Here is a 23,824-nt window from a genome sequence, read left to right as displayed (position 1 = left end):
ATTGTTTGTTTAATACCTTTCATATGATAGGCATTGTTTGTTTAATACCTTTCATATGATAGGCATTGTTTGTTTAATACCTTTCATATGATAGGCATTGGTTGTTTAATACCTTTCATATGATTGGCATTGTTTGTTTAATACCTTTCATATGATTGGCATTGTTTGTTTAATACCTTTGTAATAAGGGCATGCTAGAATGTATTTAGAATTAATGTGGGGAAGAATATACTTTCTTATAAGAGAATTTTTATCTTTTATGCAACGCATTCAGGTGTAGTTATAACAGGATATTGTTCTAAACTGGATAAATTGAATCATAAATGAGATCGAATCCTATGATGAAATGAAAAAATACACAATTCTGTAAAACAATTTATGCGGAATATTTGAAAGTTGAAACTAGTACATACATACATACATACATACTCTATATACATACCTACATCATACATACTATAATACATAAATAAACTATTTCAACTGTGTTGGATGCCTTTACACTTGAGTGCATCACACAGCTGTCAAACTAAATTCCCAAGAACAGTAGTTAAAGAGATAGATCCAATAGATTAAACTGCATTTCAAGTGGTATAAGCATCTAAGTACTTTTAATAATGTTGTGATATTCCATGTAATCCTAAAAAGTGTTGTGGAAACTGGAAACTGTTAAGTTTACCCCCAATAAATATTGTAGTAAAGTGAATTTTTAGTCAAGATGGTCTGAGTGATAGTCTAGTGTATTTGAAATTAAATAGGAGTATCAGTATATTTGAGGGCTAGAGAGAGAACAAGGTTGTGAGGGACATTACCTTATAACATGTATTTTTGCAGGGATTATCTACAGGAGATCCTGTTGCTAAAAGGTCTTATTACACCATAACTAGGAGCTATGAAGGTCAGGCTGGCCCTCAGGTCTTTTATATTGAAATGGCAGCCAATAAACTTCTTGGTGCTTACTCTGGGGATCAGATTGGTGAGTTATTTGTTGATAATTACCGTGTACTCCTCATAAGAAAATTATTGTAAAATTTTGATATTGGAATCTTTTTTTTTTAAATTAGCATTCAAATGGTTCAGTTTTTGTTTACTTCTAGCTAACAATATATTTTGGCCATGAATCTTGATACTCTTATCTAAATTACACAGGGGATTAAAGATTTACCTCAGCATTTAGGATTATGGCATTTATAGAATTATGAAAAACTTTTTTTTTTTTTTTATACCTCAGCCAGCGAAGTTGGAGAGGAGGTTATGTTTCTGCCCCTGTTTGTCCATTTGTTTGTCTGTGTGAACAACTTCCTGTCCACAATTTTACTCATAGAGTAGTGAAACTTTCAGGGATTCATTTTTATGTTGATACGTGGAATGATTCAATTTTTTAAAGTCCTAGGTCTAAGATCAAGGTCGAGAAACAAGCTGCCATGGCGAAGGTCCCAATTTTTCTCATAGATTAGTGATACTTTTAGGGATTAATTGCTATGTTGAAACGTGAAAGTGATTCAGCTTTCAAAAGTCCTAGGTCAAAGATTTAGGGTCCGGGTCAAGAAATAAGCTGCCGTGGCGGAGGTCTGCGCTCTACTGAGTGCCCCTCTAGTTTTTGTTTAGTTTTGAATTTTTTAGCTTTATGACAGGCTGGAAGCTAGTTAAAATCACTGAATTAGTGTGTCCTTGTTCAATTAGGACAAGTAGTGTAACTGCCCATCTGTATGGTAAACAGTAAGGATTCCTTAGGTGTTCAATGATGTACTGTACTAATATTTATCTATTTTTTGAAATGCTGCACATTATTATTATTATTATTATTATTATTATTATTATTATTATTATTATTATTATTATTATTATTATTATTACTTGCTAAGCTACAACCCTAGTTGGAAAAACAGAATGCTATAAGCCCAGGGGCTCCAACAGGGAAAATAGCCCAGTGAGGAAAGGAAACAATGAAAAATAAAACATCTTAAGAGTAACATTAAAATAAATATCTATATAAACTATATAAACTTTAACAAAACAAGAGGAAGAGAAATTAGATAGAATAGTGTGCCCGAGTGTACCCTCAAGCAAGAAAAACTCTAACCAAAGACAGTGGAAGACCATGGTACAGAGGTTACAGCACTACCCAAGACTAGAGAACAATGGTTTGATTTTGGAGTGTCCTTTTCCTAGAAGAGTTATTTTCGATCTAGCCCCTGTGTTATGAAGTAAAATTACTAGCTGAATGAATAATGGTACTATGAGTTCATGCAATACCCATCTACAGTCAATGCTTCTGTAGAATGCTTGTCATATGTGGTCTCAGGATCCACAAGTATATGGTATAACTTCTTTGTTTTTGTTTGGTGCTTTTGAAGCAGGTCTTCTGAAAAATATTTAACTTTTATGACATTCAATTTTTATGATTTTAATTGAATACCCTTTAATTTTTTATTTTATTTCATTTTTTATTTTTGTATACATAAATTAAATGTTACCGGCGTCAATGACCTTAGATGTCAGGATGCCTGAAAACTTTAAATCATTCATTCATTCATTCTGCTTTAGTGACATTCTTGTCAAAGTCATACTGAGAACGTTAGTTTTGTATTGCTTTGCTTCTTGTATATCATTAGTGCAATATCATTATGCCACTTATTTTATTTCCAGACCCTCCAGATCCTGACATGATGTTTACCTTAACTCTAGCTGAAATTGCCTTGCTAGACTCAAATGTTTATCAGCTAACTCATGACCTAGAAGTATTATATCAGCTAGCAAATGAATTGATTCCAGACCATAGAGGATACCAAGCTATGTATACTGCAAACCAGATGGTGAACAGCATCATAGCCGGTGATGACAGGTACAGTGTGGTTCCCTTGTACTTGTGGTGTTATAAGCCCCTATCCTAATTTCTTTTACTCTTAAAGTATTGTTAAGAAATGACAAGCTTGAGCGTGCTCTTTCAAACATTTTCAAGTAGCATGACAGTACTAATGTGTAGTGTATGAATATATATATATATATATATATATATATATATATATATATATATATATATATATATATATATATATATATACATATATGTGTATATATACATATATGTATATATATATATATATATATATATATATATATATATATATATATATATATATACATATATGTGTATATATACATATATGTATATATATACATATATGTATATATATATATATATATATATATATATATATATATATATATATATATATATATATATATATATATATATATATATTATATATAAAGTACACTGTATTTATAATATATACAGTATTATATAATATATAGAAATAATTTTAAATATGTTGATTGTATTTTAGTGGTGCCATAGCCTTGGCTGAACAGTATTTTGCCAAAGGAAATGGGGCACGTTGTCACACACTAGCAGCCATAGGAAACTGCCACTTAGATACTGCATGGTTGTGGCCATACTCTGAAACCAAAAGAAAAGTAGCTAGAAGCTTTTCCTCTCAGTTGAAAATCATGGAAAATTACCCCGAACATATTTTTGTAGCATCACAGGTGAGCTTTCCTTTTTAATTTTTTGTTTAAGGGGGACTTTTGATAGAATATTTTCTTTTCAATACAAAGCTATTGCTTAAACGGTACAAATAAAGATTATCTCGTAATCTCCTTGGGCTAGTGCATACAAGGTCTATAGATTATCCCTTTTACCCCCAAAGGACGTACTGGTATGTTTCACAAAAGCCATCCCTTTACCCCCCATGGACGTACCGGTACGTCCTTGCAAAAAAATGCTATAAAAATTTGTTTTTTCATATTTTTGATAATTTTTTGAGAAAATTCAGGCATTTTCCAAGAGAATGAGACCAACCTGACCTCTCTATGACAAAAATTAAGGCTGGTAGAGCAATTTTAAAAAAATATATACTGCAAAATGTGCTGGGGAAAAAATATATACCCCTGGGGGTTAAGGGTTGGAAATTTCCAAATAGCCTGGGGGTAAAAGGGTTAAGGGGTGCATACACATCTGGATTCTTAAAATCACCTTGAAAACTAGAAGACTGCATGTGTAGTCTAGAGGCTGATGCTGGAAAGTGTTTTTATGATGACTAATAATGATAATTAAAGTAATAGGTTTGATTAAAAAATTATTTAGAAGGTACAGTATGTTTGTATAATTTTATTAGACCTTTTCTTTTACTTTAGACTAAACATGTCCATAGGTAAAAGTTTACTCTTCTTTAAATACAGTAAGAATTTATTTTTTGTAATTCAATGTTACTGGATGGATGTACAATAGTATCCGGTCACTAATATGTTAAGAAACAGTTTTAATACCTGTGGACATTGTCATGGTATTAACAAGTATGTTTCAATATACATCTTGAGTTTATGCCTTTACAAAATCAGATTTTATATTTTATATGAATTTTAACTTAGTTGTATTAATTGTAATCATTTTTGTAACCGCATATTTAATGTAGGTGTGAGTATTGGTGTAATCACATTAACAACAAACCTTATGTGTTTAATGTGTTATTGTCTGCACAGTACCCTGGTACATTTTCATAATAACCAAAAGACATCTGGTCGTAATCAAATCTCATATCCATAAGTTTGTAAATTATAACAACCCATCTACTGTAAGTCCAGATTTCATACTCATATAGTCAATTGACAGCAATGGCTACTGTTCTTGAAAAAACCCTAATATAGCAGTTGCAGAGGTTTGATGGTACCGTAATCTCTGATTGATTGGATGGGACAGCTAAGTTTAGAGGAAAACTGTTTCCCATTTAAGTAACCATGTAACATTCTTAAAATACACCTGTTATATTACAAGAAAACAGTAATTTCTTGTTCTGTTTCTCTTTCTTCTTTAAAATTTGTCCTGATTTGTGGACAAAGTAAAGAAATAAAGTGATTTTGCAGGAGAGAGATACGGTTAATTCTCCCAATCTGAAAATTCTGACAACTGGTTTACTTTTGATAATTAATGATTTTTTAATTGAAACCTATTCAACTAGCATGGGATGTAGTTAAAACAGGATTTTGTCTATAAAACAAAAAATTTACCTTTTATTTTGATTATAGCCCACTGTAATTCATGTTATGCTTGCTTATTAGAACAAATCAATTTATTATCTTTTGATAGTCAATTATTGAAAAGTGATATTTTGGAAAATTAAGAGAATACATGTCTTGTTTTATTACTTACCAAGTATATCTGTAGAGTAGATATTTTAAATTTATTAACTGCTTTTAGAATTTTGTCTTTTCAGTCTTTAGAAAATGGATATGAATAAACAGTAGATATGTCTAATATCTTGTTTCATCCTAGGAAGATCTGGAAAAGTGTTTGTTTAAAATGCTAAACTAAAAAATAATATTGTAGTTACTAGGTTTTTTTTATGATCTCATCTTAAAAGGCACAGCAATGGGCTTGGTGTAAAGAGTACTACCCAGAATTGTACGAGAGGGTGAAGGCACAAGTGGCAGCGGGAAAATTTTTGCCAGTAGGATCAACGTGGATTGAGATGGATGGGAACATTCCCAGTGGGGAGTCATTCGTCAGACAATTCTTTTATGGGCAGAAATTTTACCGAGAAGAATTGGGTATGACCTGCAAGGAGTTTTGGCTTCCTGATACATTTGGTTACTCAGCACAAATCCCAGGACTTATGAAGGTTAATATAATAAATATTTGTCTAAATACATTGACAAAGTGTATGATGATGAAAAATTTTAATTTTACGATTTAGAAAATTGCCAAGATTTACATATTTAGTTTAAAATTAACTTAAAATTTCTGTTGATATGATACTAATTTGAAAGGTACAGTTTTATACAAATTTACTCTAGTAATTTGATTAGCCAACTTCCCTGGGAGGAGATACTGTATTTATAATCAGATCCCTATATTTACACATATTTATCTATCTACTATGCATATGCATGGCCATCAATAGAAATTTACTCGTGAGTCTGCAAGAATGGTTTTCTTTATAAACTCAGACTGCCTCTTATTATGTTGCATTTATTTAAACTTGTGTGTTTTGATCTTCACTTTGTAGGGTATCCGCTACCCTTGAAGCCCCATTCTCCTCTAGGAGGGGGTTATGGAGCTCATCCAGCATCTGTTTCCCTAAGGCTCGATCAGCAAGGGTGTGAACCTGGTGCTGTATGGCAAATACTTTGAATATAGTGGTAGAAAGTAACGCTCCCTCCAGGGATCAAGACCTTTCACAATCCAGGTAAAGGAGTATGCGTTCGTTTCCACCTTTCTGATCCCCTCCTGCTAACCTGGGGAAGACATCATTGGGTCTTCCCATCAAGACTATATATCTTATCTGCTTCGGCAAGAAAATTGGAGAAGAAAAGGCTCCTCTGTATTGTATGTCTCCCTCCTCATCAGGGAATTGGTTAATGCTCAAAGGAAGCTTAGTACAGTATAGTCTTGCCTATCCTCTTACTTGGTTCCCAGGGTTCATGTCTTCCGGGCTATGGCTCACGTGCCTACTGCTAACCTGAGGAGGGTATCGTTAAGACTCTCTGTTCTCTGCATCAACAAGAGTAGAAAAGTTTCAGATAATTCGTGTTGTCTGTCTGTCTTGAATACCTGTCTTTGTCTGGAACCTTCTCGAACATGTCTCTCCATGTAAATTGGCACGAATTTACCTGGTGTCATGTCAGATTACTTTAGTGCTGCCTGAGGGCAACTTGACGTGCCTTGTGCGAGTGCCGCAGCCTTTTCACTGTCCTAAGCAGAAACAAGAAGAAAGTGCCCAGACACTGTTTGTTCAGGCTTGAGGCTGTTTGCTTACTGATGCGACTTATGTCAGAGTATGCCTCTAGCACCTCATATAAGAACTCAAAATCCAAGCCCTGACTGTAGACCTCCGGTTTACCTGTTGCCACACCTAGAACTGATTGTGAGTTGGAGGGTATTGGGCCACCTTTGTCTCTCTGAACCTTATGGACTTTTCCCTAAGACTCTTGGACCCCTTTTCTATGGATCCTGATGTGGATGCTCAATAGTTGTATAGTACTCCCAGCTCCCTCATGGTATTTAGTATGCCTCCTGTCAAAGGTAACACATTTGGCTCACCTGTTTGTTGTTCGTGGTTTCTAGGGGATGCAGCTACTAAAACCCTTATATACTGTTTTAACATCTGATGCTGCAGACTTACATGTCGGAGTACTTTTTGTACAGTTTCTCCTATAGTTTCATTTCTAATTCTGTCCTGCAATTTAACTCCCAATATTCTTTTGAAGGCTTTATTCTCAAATCTACTAAATCTATTGGAGATTGTTTCATTGACATACCATGACTCGTGTCCATAGAGTAACACATATATGTATAGGAACAAAAATTCAAATTTTAAATGTACAGTAATTTAAATTTTTCCTAGCCATACAATCCGTAGTATTTTAAATTAGATTTCCGCCCCAATCAGACGTAGGTCTGAAGACAACAGTAGGCAGGTGTGTGGAATGGGCTTCTCCTTTGTTCCACCGGTTGTTAACCAACTGCTTTATTTTGTTAACGATTCAATAGTCGCCCCAGCACTGCTGAAGATGTATCCCTATATCAAAGGACTCAAATTTGTATAGCTAGGGAACTGCAAATTAAAGAATGTTATATTTGCTCCAGTTTTGGGTAACCTTCCTCTGAGATTTTTTCTGTTCTTAAACTTTTATCCATAATACATTTACTTTGTGAATTGCGTATATTTATAATCTTCTTAATATAGTAACTTTTCTGTCTTTAGCCAAACTGAAAGTATTGCCCTGATTCCATTCTACAACATATTAATTTCTGCAAGCTTCAAACCCATACTTTTCACTTTCCTTTAGGTTGGGATAGATAATGACCTTGTGTAGCTTATTCTCTCAACTTATGCATGAAAGAAGTAATAAGTTTGAGCAGTTGGTATTAAGCTAGACTGCAAAACCCAAAAGAAATAAGGGACTAAAAATTATCATATTAACAATTTTGAACTCTGCTTTCCAATTTTTTTCAGTGAATGTAATAAAATAGTATTTCTTCTTTGTATTTGTGAAGTGTATATTAACAGAATATGAATTCATTCTTTTGAAGCATGTTGGCTTGGAACGGTTCTTGACTCAGAAGATGAGTTGGAGCTTGGTGAATAAATTTCCCCATCACAACTTCGTGTGGGAGGGCATAGATGGAAGCACTGTTCTAGCTCATTTCCCTCCAGGAGATTCATACCATATGAATCTGACGTAAGTTTACGTGTATTTTGGTGATTGCAAGTGGTAGTTAATAATGATATATATATATCTATATATAGATATAACTTTTTTAGGGTGAACCATTTAGTAGTATTAAGAGCAATATATGGCTTATGTATATTGTATTGTCTGATATAGTATTAAATTAAAAGTAATAATAATAAGAAACTTAGAGAAAGGGAAGGCAGTCATAGAAAAGTAGGTTAAGAGATTCATCAGATTATTTGGTACTGTACTGGCTATAGCATGGCAAATTACATATGGTTGCATTTACATAAAAACCTATTATATAACTGATTGGAAGGTGGGAGAGAGCCCTCTAAACTAGGGAGGCAATTTCTCCCTAAAGTTCTGTTCATAGCTTTCGTCTATTTTAGATGTACCGGGTATGTGTAGTAGGTGTCGGTGGGGTAGTCCAACTGTGTTCTCTAGGGCCTGTCACGGCCCTCCCCTTTGATGAAGGGATTATCTAAATGGAAGACAGCCTGTGAATAGTGGTTTTCACACGCCTCTGTTGTATACACGACACCCACAAGGTGATCGCGCGAGGGTAGTAACCTCTGCATTCCATGCTTTTATCTTTCTCTAGTATATTTGGAAGATTTATATTTGAAAAGTGTAAAGAAGGACTTCTTTTCACCGGGCGTCACAGGTCTCTTCCCAGAAATAGATTTTTCCTTCGTCAAAATCCCTTTTTAGATGTACCGGGTATGTCAAATGATGCTTAGTGACCTCATTTTCCATACCTCATTTCTGTGGGCCTTATTAGCATGAAAGCAGCTGTTTGGCTCCTATTTTTCAGTACAGTATTAAACTTCTGTAGTCAACATAAAGCAATAATATAAGACTATATAATTGCATAGAAAATAGTAAAAATTAAAGAAAAATTAAATTTTGGTAATAGAATTAGTTACTTATATACTCCTCTGGTATTCATATTACTTCTCCCTTACTAATCTAGTTAAATTTCAACATCTACCCTAAAACTAAACAAAATTCCTGCTATTTTCTTTCCTTGCAATAACCTTGCCCTTCTATTGTATTATTTAAAATATACGGCATTTTATTTCAATACTGTACTACCCCATGGGTAAGACTTCTCTCCATTTTGGGTAGTAGGAACCACTTGTAAAACTCTGGGAACCTCCTCCACAATGTTTCTTTATATGTTTTGTTGTCTCTGTTCAAAAGATGAGCTCTCACTGATTTTTTTTTTTTGATAAACTGTAAATAGAAGAGATTTCTTTGACAAGGAAGATTGAAGGATAGAGAAATTTGATACCCTTCTTTTACTATGCATAGGCTTAGGACCCAATGATCAGGGTGAAGTGTGTACCTATTCTGCTGAAAATGGGAGAGTTTTCTCCATACCAGGATCTCTAGGAAAGGAACGCTATTGTGTTCTGTTATATCAAGGAGTCTTCTGTTATGGCAAAATTCCAAAGGCCTAGTATTGTTTTGAAGACTCCGTAGGGGGATAGAAACAGAATCTTGAAAAGTTGCCACTGAATGGTAAGGAGACTAAGAATTCCTTAATGAAATAGACCTCAGAGCTACCACATGATCAATCCTATCTAGACCTAATAAGGGACCCAATATAGAAGTAATTAAATCGATTTTCTACTCATTAAATACAGCTGTAGTGGGTTTGAGCCAATATGATCTAGAGTCGAACATAACTCTACTTATTCTCAACTTTATTCAACTGTCTACAAACATACATTCACTTGGAATAATACAGATTTTCCTTCAATAATACTTTAAACTAACCTTAATACTAATCTTATTGATTAGCCACTACACCTTCAAAGTTTCACTTTATATCAGAATGAAAACACCAATAAAAAAAACCCAACTTTATATCTACAATCCTCAATTTCAGTGAGGATAATTAAGTTCCGTGCATGCATTGAACTTGCCACCATTGTCTCTCTCTTTTAATATAAAGTTGTAACATTCAGCATAATTGCCTCACTGCATTCATATAGCAACTATTTAAAAGAAGCAGTATGAATGTTTGTATATATTGCATCAATTTTCTTTACCTCTGAGACACAAATACATGAACTTACTGCTTAATTACTAGTAAAACTGGAATTTGCTATAAGAAATAGATGGGTGCTGACTAGTATAGTATTTTTTTAAATATTAAACTTAGCCGGTGAATATATATATAGCTTACGTCTCCGACGGTCGACAGATTCCAAAAACTCGCGAGCGATCGCCATGAAGGTTGCTGGGTGTGCCCACCAGCGCCGACTATCAGCCAGATACCGCATATACTTCTCCACAAGTTCAGTTCTTCTCTGTCGGTGGTTCCGCTCGCGCTTAACCTCAAGTTTCTACCGATTGGTGAAGTACTTGTTCATGGTTTTATTGCTTTCGCTGCGTTGGTTATCTTCGATAAAACTCTTAAATCCCTTTTTTTTATTATTATTGTTGCTGAACTTGGCTTTCTTTTTGGATTTTCTTTGAAATTTTCACAATGGCTGACCTTTCTGTCTATCGTAAATGTGCGAAAGACTGTAATAAACATCTTCCTAAAGCTTCCATTGATCCTCATACTATTTGTGTTAATTGCCGAGGTAAATCTTGTCAGTTAGGGGATCGATGTGAGGAATGTATTGTTTTATCTGAATTCGAGTGGTTGGAGTATGATAAATATACTCGGAAACTCGAAAGAGATAGGGTTAGAAGAAGCTCTTCTAGATCTCTAGATTTTTTCTCTTCCCATGCCCCTGAACCTAATCCTTCTCTTGTAGTGGTAGTTTCAGAACCCCCTATTGGCACTAATGAACCTTCTATGCGTGATATGTTATTGGCCATTCAAGCGTTGGGTGAGAAGGTCGAATCGTTGGCCTCGGACAGAAATCGGCTTATGTCCGACGTTAAAATTTTAAAGGGTCAAAGTGATAAAGTGAAAAGTGCAACAAATGTGTTTAGTGTTTTGCCGGAGGGTTCGTCTGTTCGTGCTTGTCGCTTGCCTAGTCCGAGACCTCTTTCAAGCTCCCCTACCCCAGGGAGAAGGAATGTCGTAGGACCTAAGGGAGTGAGAGGTGTAAACCAACGAACAGACGTTCCCTCAAAGGTATCAGACGTTGCTCTTCAAGCACGTGCTTACCATAAGACAGGAGAGACGAAGTTCTCCTCGTCTTCCGATGATTCGTCTCTTAAGAAACCTTGGTGTAAGGTTTCAAGACCGTTGAAGCGCAAGTCAGTCCCTTCAGGACAGGTCCAGTGTCCTGGCTGTAGTCATTGGGACAGCTCCGACCGTATTCAGTCATCGGACGATTGTTCTCCTGTTAAGCGCAAACGTGACGTTGAATTCGAGGGTCCCGTTCGGTGCGATGACTTGCATGCGCAGACGTTGCCGACGTCACGATCCGTTTTGAGTCCTGTTGACCCTAAGTTAAGTGTCTTACAAGGCATGCAGTTAAAACTGTCATCCTTAATGGAAGTTTACGATCATGTCCCGGTTTGTAAGGAACCTTTGCTTGCGGTTCGTCATTCCGGAAAGCGTGATTCAGGTCTTCAACCTCCTAAGCGAGATTTGTCTCGTCGTTCTGACATTATCGCTAATGTCAGCTGTGCGGTTAAACGTGATTCAGATCGTGTTTCTCGTCAGTCACGTGACGTTGAATTTCAGTTTCCGCAGTCGGAGCGTGACTTTGAGCTGCAGTCGCCGCAGTCCCGACATGACGTTCATCGGCCGACGCCGTTGTCCCGACGTGATGTCGACCGTCAGTTGCCGCAATCTCGTTTTGACTCTCAACCTCAAGACCATCAGTCTTTGCAGTCTCGACGTGACGTCGTCCCCTTGACTTTTGCTGTGGCTCCTTTGCATGTTGATGTAGCCTGTCAAGCTTTGCCACCTCGGCATGCTGGGTTTTCCCCGGGTCGCAAGACTTTACCTTTGTCGGGTGATGTTCCTTAGGATGAGGAAGTTGATGATCCCCTTCCAGCTAATGTTCCTTTGGGGATCCAATCAGATGGGGAGGAGCCTAGGGTTGTCCAGCAATCCCTTGACTTTAAAAAGATTATGCTTATCTTTAGGGATGTTTTTCCCGATCATTTTGTTACTGCGGCTCCACGTTCGCCGCCGTCTGAATTTACTTTAGGCATGACTTCATCGACTCTGTCGTTTATGAAGTTGGTTCTCTCTCGCTCTTCTAAGAGAGCCTTGCGTTTGTTGAGAGACTGGTTAGTAACCAGAAGAAGTTTAGGGAAGTCTTCTTTTGCCTTTCCCCCTTTCAAATTGGTTTCTTGTGCGAGCATCTGGTATGACACGGGAGAAGTTCTCGGCTTGGAAGTTCCTGCCTCTGCCCAGGGAGACTTCTCAAGCCTTGTAGACTCTCCTCGTTGTCTAGCCATGAGACGCTCGAAGGTTTGCTGGTCCTCCACAGAGCTGGATCATCTCCTTAAAGGAATTTTCCGTGCATTCGAGGTTTTTAATTTTTTGGATTGGTCCCTGGGAGCCTTAGGTAAGAAGGTCTCTTCATCGTACAATGATGTCTCTATTCAGATAATGTCTTGCATGGACAAGGCAATAAGGGATGGCTCTAATGAACTGGTGGCTACGTTCACAGCAGGAGTTCTTAAGAAAAGAGAAGCTCTGTGTTCTTTTCTTTCTGTAGGGGTTACTCCCTTTCAGAAGTCAGAACTTCTTTTTGCTCCCTTATCTTCGACTTTGTTCCCTCAACATCTTATTAAAGATATCGCGGCATCTCTTGTTCAGAAGGACACTCACGATTTAGTGGCCAAGACTGCTTGTAAGGTTTTGCCTTCTTCTTCTCATGTGAGCAGACCCAAGTTTGACACGCCAGCGGCAAGGTTTATCCCGCCTTTTCGTGGCAGAGCCCCCAGTTGGGGAAGTTCTGGTTCCGATAGCAAACGAGGTAAGAAGAGAGGATCCAAATCCTCGCGTTGCAGAGTCTGACTGCCCACGTCTTCAGACAGCGTAGGGGCCAGATTGACGAACTTCTGGCAGGCCTGAGAGAAGAGGGGTGCAGACCGGGAGTCTGTTTTGTTGCTGAAGGAGGGTTACAAAATTCCTTTTGTACGAAGACCTCCGCTAGTGAGAATTCCGATAGACCTCTCTCCCAGGTATCGAGAGGAGACAAAGAGACAGGCGTTACATCATCAAGTTTCTCTGTTGTGGTGAAAGTCTCGGACCTTCAATCCCCAGGTTTTTACAACCGTCTCTTCCTGGTTCCGAAGAACACAGGAGGTTGGAGGCCAGTGCTGGATGTAAGTGCTCTCAACGTGTTTGTTGTAAAAACAAAATTCACCTTGGAGACCACAAAATCTGTTTTAGCAGCGGTAAGAGAGGGCGACTGGATGGTCTCTCTCGACCTGCAGGATGCGTACTTCCACATTCCGATACATCCAAACTCTCAACATTATCTGAGGTTTGTGTACAGGAAGGTGGTGTATCAATTCCGAGCACTGTGCTTCGGCCTCAGCCCTGCTCCTCTTATTTTTACAAGGCTCATGCGAAATGTAGCAAAGTTTCTACATTTGTCGGGGATCAGAGCCTCCTTTTATTTGGACGACTGGTTACTCAGGGCGTCGTCCCTTCATCGCTGTCTGGAGGACCTCAAATGGACTTTGGACCTGACCAAAGAGTTAGGTCTCCTAGTGAACATGGAGAAGTCGCAACTGATTCCGTCCCAGACCATTCTTTATTTGGGGATGGAGATACGGAGTCGAGTTTTTCGGGCTTTTCTGTCTTCCACCAGGACGGAGCAGGCTTTGCTAAAAGTCCGTCTCTTGCAAGAGTAAAGCAGTTGCTCTGTGAGAGTTTGGATGAGTCTCCTAGGGACTCTTTCGTCGCTGGAGCAGTTTATCTCTCTAGGGAGACTCAACCTGCGCCCTTTCCAGTTTCACCCAAACCACCATTGGAACAAGGAGAAGGGCTTAGAGACGATCTCAATTCCAATCTCCTATTCAGTCAAGACCTGCCTAGCTTGGTGGGACAGCAACATAAGACTTCGGGAAGGTCTTTCTCTTGCAATCAAGAACCCAAACCATGTGTTGTTTTCAGACGCATCGGATTTGGGTGGGGGAGCGACTCTGGACAATCTGGAATGCTCGGGTCTTTGGTCCGCAGACCAGAAGAGTCTTCACATAAACTGCAAAGAGCTTTTAGCAGTCCATCTAGCATTAAGGAGTTTCGAGAGTCTGGTTCGAAACAAAGTAGTGGAGGTGAATGCAGACAATACCACGGCCTTGGCATACATCTCGAAGCAAGGAGGCACTCACTCCCACTCCCTTTTTGTCATTGCAAGGGACCTTCTCACTTGGTCAAAAGATCGAAACATCTCTCATTTGACGAGATTCGTCCAAGGGGAGTTGAATGTCTTAGCAGACTGTCTCAGCCGAAGAGGACAGGTGATTCCAACGGAGTGGACGCTGCACAAGGATGTGTGCGAGAGACTATGGATGACATGGGGTGGACCCACCATCGATCTCTTTGCGACCTCTTTGACAAAGAGGCTCCCGACTTATTGCTCTCCTGTCCAAGATCCAGAGGCGGCCCACATAGACGCTTTCTTTCTGGACTGGTCTCACATAGACATCTATGCCTTTTCACCGTTCAAGATCCTAAACAAGGTGCTTCAGAAGTTCGCTTCTCACGAAGGGACCAGGTTGACGTTGGTTGCTCCCCTCTGGTCCGCGAGAGAGTGGTTCACAGGGGTACTTCTATGGCTGGTAGACATTCCAAGAAGTCTACCGTTGCGGATGGATCTCCTGCGTCAGCCTCACGTAAAGAGATTTCATCAAAGCCTCGTCTAACTGCCTTCAGACTATCGAAAGACTCTCTAGAGCTCGAGGGTTTTCGAAGGAGGCAGCTAGAGCGATCGCAAGGGCTAGAAGATCCTCTACCATCAGGATTTATCAATCTAAATGGGAGGTATTTAGAGACAGGTGTAAGTCCTCCTCTATATCCTCTTCCAGTACCTCTGTAGCGCAGATTGCAGGTTTTCTGCTTTATCTGAGAAATGATCGCTCCCTTTCTGCATCTACCATTAAAGGCTACAGAAGCATGTTAGCTTCTGTTTTCAGGCATAGAAATTTGGATCTATCTAATAACAAAGATCTTCAAGACCTTCTTAAGTCTTTCGAGACTTCCAAGGAGCGTCATATTTCTACTCCTGCTTGGAACTTGGACGTGGTCCTGCAGTTCCTTATGTCAGACAGGTTTGAGCCATTAAATTTGGCCTCCCTGAAGGATCTTACCCTCAAGACTTTTCTTGGTGAGCTTGGCTTCTGCGAAAAGGGTTAGTGAGATACATGCTTTTGGCAAGAATATCGGCTTCTCCGCTAATAAAGTATGCTCTCTTCAGCTTGGTTTTTTGGCCAAAAATGAACTTCCGTCTCGTCCATGGCCTAAATCGTTTGAACTTCCCAGTCTATCTGAGATTGTTGGGAATGAAGTTGAAAGAGTGCTGTGCCCCGTTAGAGCTCTTAAATTTTATTTAACTAGAACTAAACCGCTGCGAGGTTTTTCAGAGGCTTTATGGTGCTCCGCTAAAAAGCCCTCTTTGCCTATGTCGAAGAATGCGTTGTCTTATTTTATTAGACTGTTAATTAGAGAGGCGCACTCTCATTTAAGTGAGAAGTATCGTAATTTGCTTAAAGTTAAGGCTCATGAAGTTAGAGCAGTAGCAACTTCAGTAGCGTTTAAGCAAAATAGATCCCTTAGAAGTATTATGGACGCGACCTTTTGGAGAAGCAAGTCGGTGTTCGCTTCATATTACTTGAAAGATGTCCAGACTCTTTATGAGGACTGCTACACGTTGGGACCATTCGTAGCAGCGAGTGCAGTAGTGGGTGAAGGTTCTACCACTACATTACCTTAATCCCAATATCCTTTTTAATCTTCTCTTGAAGTTTTTAATCTTGTTTTGGGTTGTATGTGGAGACTAAGAAGTCTTCCGCAATCTTTTGATTTGGCGGGTGGTCAAAATATTGTTTCTTGAGAGCGCCCAGATTAAGGGTATTGATGAGGTCCTGTTGTAGGGGTGTTCACCCTGATTATAACAGCTCCTGGGAGTCTTTCAGCATCCTGAGAGGATCGCTGGGCTTCGTAAGGATAGCGGACTAATGAGGCAGAGTAATCATCAGAGTCAGCTTCCTTATTAGGTACCTATACTTAAGTTTGTTTTTTGAATATTTGTCAAAAACTCTTGAGCATATATGCCTTTATTGTTTTAATACTGGTCTCTACCCACCACCATGGGTGTGAATCAGCTATATATACATATATATATATTCACCGGCTAAGTTTAATATTTAAAAATGATATTTTCTATTTAAAATAAATTTTTTAATATACTTACCCGGTGAATATATATAATTGAAGGCCCTCCCTTCCTCCCCGATAGAGACCCTACAGACTGAGAAGAACTGAACTTGTGGAGAAGTATTTGCGGTATCTGGCCGATAGTCGGCGCTGGTGGGCACACCCAGCAACCTTCATGGCGATCGCTCGCGAGTTTTTGGAATCTGTCGACCGTCGGAGACGTAAGCTATATATATATTCACCGGGTAAGTATATTCAAAAATTTATTTTAAATTGAAAATATCATTTCTCTTATACGTTTAATGATGGTTGGGCCATAATGACTTACATATCGGTTAATTAAAATGTGAAGTCTACTGTATTTCTAACTTCAAGTTCATTGTTTACATTTAGGAGACTGGTGGTGTGTTATTGGCATGCATTGTTTCTATTTGCTTTTGCCAGCTATTCTGTTTTTGTTTAACGTAATAATTACCTGGCCTTTTTAACCAATTAAGAGTTTCCAAATATTTATGCACAAGTTCCCCCAGATATTGATTTACAACAACCATTTTTTTCCACCTTCCCTTCAGTTTTCAGCTTGACTACAGTCACAAGAAGATGTCTCCAAAAGTGAATTAGGATTCATAGTGCCAGCTCAATGTTTTATGTTGGAATCCTATGGTTGTATACAGCTGACCAGATCATAGAAATGTGAGGGTTTTGTAATAAAAGAACCTGAAATAATCTGGGAAAGTGAGGCTTGCTAGGCACTACTTAAGGAGTTAGCCAAGGAATCAAAATGAGATAGGTTAGGCTAGGATCACTGTCTTTGCCATAAGGCTCACTGGCCTTTTGATATTCTACAAACATAGGAAAATTAGCAAGGAGCTTATGAAGCTCATTGCTGTTAATCCCCGTTAGCTTGGTAATAACTGGCACAACATCAGCAACCTCACTTCCATGGTAATCAACTAGCCTGGTGTTCTGAAAGGTGAATTTTATTTTACAACTTTAATCTTGTACAAGGGCAGCTACTAACTGAAAACCATCCTTCATAAGAAGTACTGTGATGGAACTACAGTATATTCCCCATAACATTTATTCCTATCACACTGTTGTCCCTGGCACATGACAAAAGAGAATAAGGATCATTATCACCCAGCAATGAATCCCTTGAACAACCTTCACTTAAAGTTAAGCTAGAAGAAGACATCCCCAAATGCAACAACAAGGAAACAAAGACAAGGGATATATGGCTTTCCCAAATGGTAGTATTGCCATACACCACCATACAATCCTAGAACTATATTAGGGAGGCAGGAGTGTTACAAGGAAAGAAAACAAATTTTTTTGCTTCAGGGTAGATGTTGTCATTAACCAGCTTTTAGAGAGAAGCACTAAGAATGCCTGGGAAGGTTCATAGAAATAAATACACCATGCATGTACAGTATTATATTTGAGAAAGTCGTGGAAATCAGAATGATACTGGACGACACTAAAGTGATCAAATGGGAACTTGATAAATTTACAAAGCCTTTGTAAATTAACTAGTACAGTAAATACAGTGTGTGTTTAAGTAAAGTAAATGCCACAATCCTCATCATTTGTCAATTGCTACTATTTTTCTCATCTAAGAAATTTTGTCATACATTAACCTATTACAGTATACAATATTGTACATTCATTAAAGGTTTAACACATTATTTCAGGACCCAAATTGCATTTCCGTAGATTAGTTTAACCACTTTTTATTTAGGCTTCTTTGACTATATCAAGGAATTCCACTTTAGTTGCTGATGTTACTGCACTTGGTGTTGTGATAAAACTAGTACTGTATTTTTTTTCATAAATTACTTGTATTTTAAGTAGAGTGTAGTGACCAATAATTTAGTGTGAAGGTTACCTTTTGTTCCTGTGAAATGCTAATAGTGGTTTTTTTATGTAGGTATTAACTTGTTTTGCAGGGTTGATGAGGCCATTTGGACTCAGGAAAACTTGCAAGACAAGGGCAGAGCAGGAATTTCCGCTTTTCTTTTCGGTTATGGTGATGGAGGTGGAGGCCCAACTCAGGAAATGATGGAAAGACGCAGGAGATTAGCTGACACTGATGGTTGCCCAAAGTGAATATAAATTTTTTGTTTTTCAAAGCTATAATTCCTGTTTACTCTGACCATTTAAATTTACACAGTCTTAAATCATCCAAAGTCAATATATGCATACTAGAACCAACCAGAGCTTACCTTTTCTAGTCTCTTTTGCATGAAGGGATTTTATGATTATAGTTTTATGTGGTTTTCCATCAATTTTATAACTACTGTATGACTGTTGTATTATTATTATCATTACTTGCTAAGCTACAACCCTAGTTGGAAAAACAGGATGCTATAAGCCCTTGCAAGGGCTCCAACAGGGAAAATAGCCCATTGAGGAAAGGAAACAAGGAAAAATTAAATGTTTTAAAAACAGTAACATTAGAATAAATATCTTCTATGTAAACTGAAAATTTTAACAAAATAAGAAGAAAATTAAGTTAATGTGCCCGAGTGTACCCTCAAGCAAGAGAACACTAACTCAAGACAGTGGAAGACCATGGGACAGAGGGTATGACACTACCCAAGAATAGAGAACAATGGTTTGATTTTGGGGTGACCTTCTCCTAGAAGAGCTGCTTACCATAGCTAAAGAGTACCTTCTACCCTTACAAAGAGGAAAGTGGCCTCTGAACAATTACAGTGCAGTAACCCTTTAGGTGAAGAAGAATTATTTGGTAATCTCAGTGTTGTCTAGTGTATGAGGACACAGGAGAATATGTAAGAATATGCCAGACTATTTGGTGTGTGTGTGTGTGTGTAGGCAAAGGAAAAATGAACTGTAACCAGAGAGAAGGATCCAATGTAGTACTGTGGTCAGTCAAAGGACCCCATAACTCTCTAGCGGTAGTATCTCAACGGGTGGCTGGTGCCCTGGCCAACCTACTACTACTATTTGTAATTATGTACTCTTACTGATAACCATGTTGATCATTCACTGGGACTACAAACTGTTCTTGATCTGATATACAGCTTTACACTTAATATTTTTTGCAGGAGCTTTGTCCTAAAATTGAAAGCTAACAACAATTGAGTAGCCTTAGCTCATGATAATTAAGTAATTAAAATTATAATTCAGCAGTTGTTGTTAGGATTTTAGTACAGTAATTATTGTCTACCAGGATGGAGATGATGACTCCAGATCAGATGTTTGAGAGGTTAGAATCACAACAACACAACTTTTGCCGATGGGTAGGAGAGTTATTCCTTGAACTTCACAATGGAACATACACAACACAAGCTGCCATGAAGAGATTGTGTCGTAAGGTAGAATTTGCCTTGAGAGATGCAGAATTCTATCTGTCAATGGCCATTGGTTTGCTTGGAATTTCAGCTACTTTGCCATTACTTAAACAGTAAGTTAATATCAATCAACTTGTGTTTCACAAATATCTAGTAACAGATGGATATATGCTTTTAATAAAGTTTCAGATCCCTTGGTAAAAAGCATAATCATATGTTAAAATAGTAATGTAAATTTCTTATGATTATCTTTCCAGATCACTGACAGACCTGGAAATAAGCTGGAAGAAAGTGCTTCTCAACCAGTTCCATGATGTAATACCAGGGTCTTCAATTGAAATTGTATACCCTCAAGCTGAAGAGCTATACAATGAGGCACTGTTAGTTGCTGCAACCGTCAGAGATGAAGCCATTAAGGCAATATTTGGTATGAAAAGAACCAGGAAGCAATTCCATGTTTTAGCCTTCAAATGGAGACATACCGTATAACAAATGTGATGTAAAGTTTTATGAATATTTACCACAATTTTATATGATAAATACAAAAAATAAGATATCTTATTATTTATTTTGTGAGTTCTTCTATCCAATAAACTTTATATTTTTTTTAACTTATTTATGATAAGCTTTTTTTCCTTTTATTAAAGGTCTTTGCAGTATCCCTTCAGTTATCTGCACTCACTATTTAGCTCTCTGATATACCTCTAATCCAGCTTCCATCCATCTATCTTGCACTACAACTTTCTTAACTTTTACGTAAGAGTGCAAGTCAAGAGTTTTCCCCTCCGTTATATCTCGGTGGTGAATGGTCTCGCAAGCCCCAGTACAAGATCTTATATCCTGAAGACCTTGCTAATTACCGTTAAATTAGTATTATTTAGTGTGAAGTATGTATTTTGTACTTAAACTTTTTTTTTTCATACTGCAGGAGATATTGGGACAAAATCACAAGTGGTGATAAATAGTTTACAATGGCCGAGGGATGAGGTGATTAAGGTGACTGCTGGAGCTGTGAAACCTGGATCTAACACCCAAAAAACAGAAGGTGGTGCTGAAGAGTATGTCTTAGTTTCTGCTCCTCCTATGGGCTATGCACTGGTTTTAGCAGGAACGCCTCCCTTCCCTGTAACTGTCAGTAAGTATGTGACAGATTAATTTCTTCCATTCTGTTCTACTTTATCAAGGAAACTGGAATCTTATTAAGCCCAAAACAGAGGTTAGTAGAGAGTAAAGTAGCGGTAGATTGAATTCCTGTGAGCATTATATGTTAAAAATGTGTATGGTCTGATGGAAACATTTTAGTTAGAGAGGAGTTTTAAACTCCAAATTATTTTTTTTTTTATCATCTAGAAATGCTGTAAAGTACTACAAATGGAAAATAATGGAAGTTAATGCTTTAATGTCATATCTCTGGATTACTTACCCATCTCAGTGAGAGCAAACAAGAAATGATGCAGTAACTGAGATGAGAAATGATAGTGTCCAATGAAGGCTTTGCTTCAACTTTTAATAAACAGAATAAAGAATATACAGTACTGTGCTATCTAAGGCAAGGGTTCTCCAACTTTTTTCAACAAAGGACCCCTTTTATAACAGAAAATAAACTGAGGATCCCTTCACATGTTTTACCAAAAATAAAATCAATATTATGCTGGTTTTTCACAATTTGATATCCATATAGGTCATATGGACAGATAAACACGCAAATGAAAAATTTATTCGACACAAAGTTTACACACACATACATACACACTGCATAATATAAACAATCATGGAAAGCTGTAAATATATACACACTGACTAAGAAATACATAAAATTCCATCTTTACTTAGTAATTCTGATATCAAAACATAGGACAACAATTCAAATAATGTACAATCCAAAGACTAAGTGTTTAAAAACTTTCACTGTTAAATTCGTTAAATTTTGCGAACCCCCTGTTAAAGTCCCACGAATCCCCGGAGGTCCGCGGACCCCACTTTGAGAACTCCCTGATCTAAAGTACAGTACTGGTATATTAGTTGGTCTGAATTTTCTTATATATTGTCTTTCACAGATGAAGTAAATGAAGTATTTGTACTGGACAATGGTTTTGTGCAAGCTGAAATTACCTCCACGGGACAGCTGATTAGTCTAAAAGTTTCTGGAGATGACCGTGATGTTTTCCGTCATGGAGATGGTACACAATTAGCTGGGAATCAAATTACAATCTTTGACGATGAGCCTCTTTATTGGGATGCATGGGATGTCATGGACTATCATCTAGAAACTCCAGAAGTTATCAATGCCAAAGATGTAAGTTTATTTTTTGTCAATCTCTGTTCCAATATCACATGGTAGTTTATTCATAGATAATATGTATACTGTACTTGCAAATTTTTCAATAGCAAAGATCTTGACCATTGGGAATATAGAAATTTAAAAACATTGAGAATAGTCAAAACATACTCTGAATTACAATGAAGCTTCATTCTAGATAAAAGAAATATACAGTATATATTTTTTTTATTTTGGTTTTGTAAAGTACAGTAATTAATGAGCGTGGAAAATAAAACAGTGTGAATCTTGAAGTTAAACTCGCAGAATAATTTTTTATCAAAGATTTCTCATATTTTAGCTTTAACAGGAGGGTGAGTTAAAGTATTTATCTAAATATTTTTTTTTTTAACCAGATATGTATACAGTAATTATACATTTTTTTTTCACAGAGCAAATACACAATTACACCTGTAACAGTTGTGGAGAGTGGCCCACTTCTGGTGAAACTCCGATGGGGTGTTGAATTCGGGAAATCTTCATTTACTCAAGACATAGAACTTGCTGCTGCTGCTGCTTACCTCACCTTCAGCACTTCTGTCTCCTGGCATGAGGACCACAAGATCCTCAAGACAGTTTTTGATACAAATATTCAGACCAACAAAGCAAATTTTGATATTCAGTTTGGTCATTTGCAAAGGCCTACTCATATGAATACTTCATGGGATACTGCCAGATATGAAGTCTGTGGACACAAGTAAGTACTTTACGTATAATAACCCATTATAAAACTAGCATTTCAGTGTAAAATTTGATTCGTAGGACTTTCACTAAGAAAGGAAATATTTCCATGTTGCTTCTTTGCAGGAACACTGTGTAGGATTCTTTAACATGACTGAATTTCTTGTTAAAAAGAGGTACACAGCTCTCAACAATGAACATACCATAAATATACAATAACCAGAGAGTAAAAATGCATTGAATGAAAGAGAAAATCAGATTGAAGTTATGTTATATACAAATTTTATATGAATGCTCACAAAAACTTTTTAATAGAAGAAAAACTTTGTCTTCATCTACAGTATGTACACAAACTAAAGACATGTTGTACTGTGCTAAAATTATACTAAGATTGTACAATATCAACATAGAATTAAGAAAAAATATATTTTAGAATAAGAAAGGGAGGACTTGAAGGCAATGTAGGAGAGCTTCAAGAAAAGCTCTTTATTATTATTATTACTATCTGGGTGATAGGAGGATAGATGTGAGAGAGGCAAGAGAGCGTGCTAGAAATAAGAGTGAATGGCGAGCGATTGTGACGCAGTTCCGGTAGGCCCTGCTGCTTCCTCCGGTGCCTTAGATGACCGTGGAGGTAGCAGCAGTAGGGGACTCAGCAGTATGAAGCTTCATCTGTGGTGGAAATGTGGGAGGTTGGGCTGTGGCACCCTAGCAGTACCAGCTGAACTCGGCTGAGTCCCTGATTAGGCTGGAGGAACGTAGAGAGTAGAGGTCCCCTTTTTTGTTTTGTTTTTGTTTTGTTTCTTGTTGATGTCGGCTACCCCCCAAAATTGGGGGAAGTGCCTTTGGTATATGTATGTATGATCCAAGCTACAACCCTAGTTGGAAAAGCAAGATGCTATAAGCCCAGGGGCTCCAACAGGGAAAAACAGCCCAGTGAAGAAAGGAAAAAAG

General features: G+C 37.6%; 1 protein-coding gene across 1 annotated transcript in view; it reads left to right on the top strand.

Annotated features, from left to right (window-relative positions):
• LOC137657699 (alpha-mannosidase 2C1-like) overlaps positions 1-23,824 on the top strand; it is a 45,155-nt gene that overhangs the window by 4,382 nt on the left and 16,949 nt on the right. The window contains exons 4-14 of the mRNA XM_068392107.1: positions 835-976; positions 2,650-2,845; positions 3,351-3,552; positions 5,424-5,681; positions 8,096-8,244; positions 18,505-18,660; positions 19,752-19,985; positions 20,130-20,299; positions 20,801-21,007; positions 21,930-22,168; positions 22,582-22,886. Of these exons, the coding sequence (XP_068248208.1) occupies positions 835-976; positions 2,650-2,845; positions 3,351-3,552; positions 5,424-5,681; positions 8,096-8,244; positions 18,505-18,660; positions 19,752-19,985; positions 20,130-20,299; positions 20,801-21,007; positions 21,930-22,168; positions 22,582-22,886 (2,258 nt within the window). The remainder of the gene's footprint in view (positions 1-834; positions 977-2,649; positions 2,846-3,350; positions 3,553-5,423; positions 5,682-8,095; positions 8,245-18,504; positions 18,661-19,751; positions 19,986-20,129; positions 20,300-20,800; positions 21,008-21,929; positions 22,169-22,581; positions 22,887-23,824) is intronic.

This window comes from Palaemon carinicauda, chromosome 18 (assembly GCF_036898095.1).
Source record: "Palaemon carinicauda isolate YSFRI2023 chromosome 18, ASM3689809v2, whole genome shotgun sequence".
Lineage (NCBI taxonomy): Eukaryota > Metazoa > Arthropoda > Malacostraca > Decapoda > Palaemonidae > Palaemon > Palaemon carinicauda.
The sequence above is the reverse complement of the archived record's forward strand: the minus strand, read 5'-3'. Positions and strand labels throughout refer to the sequence as shown.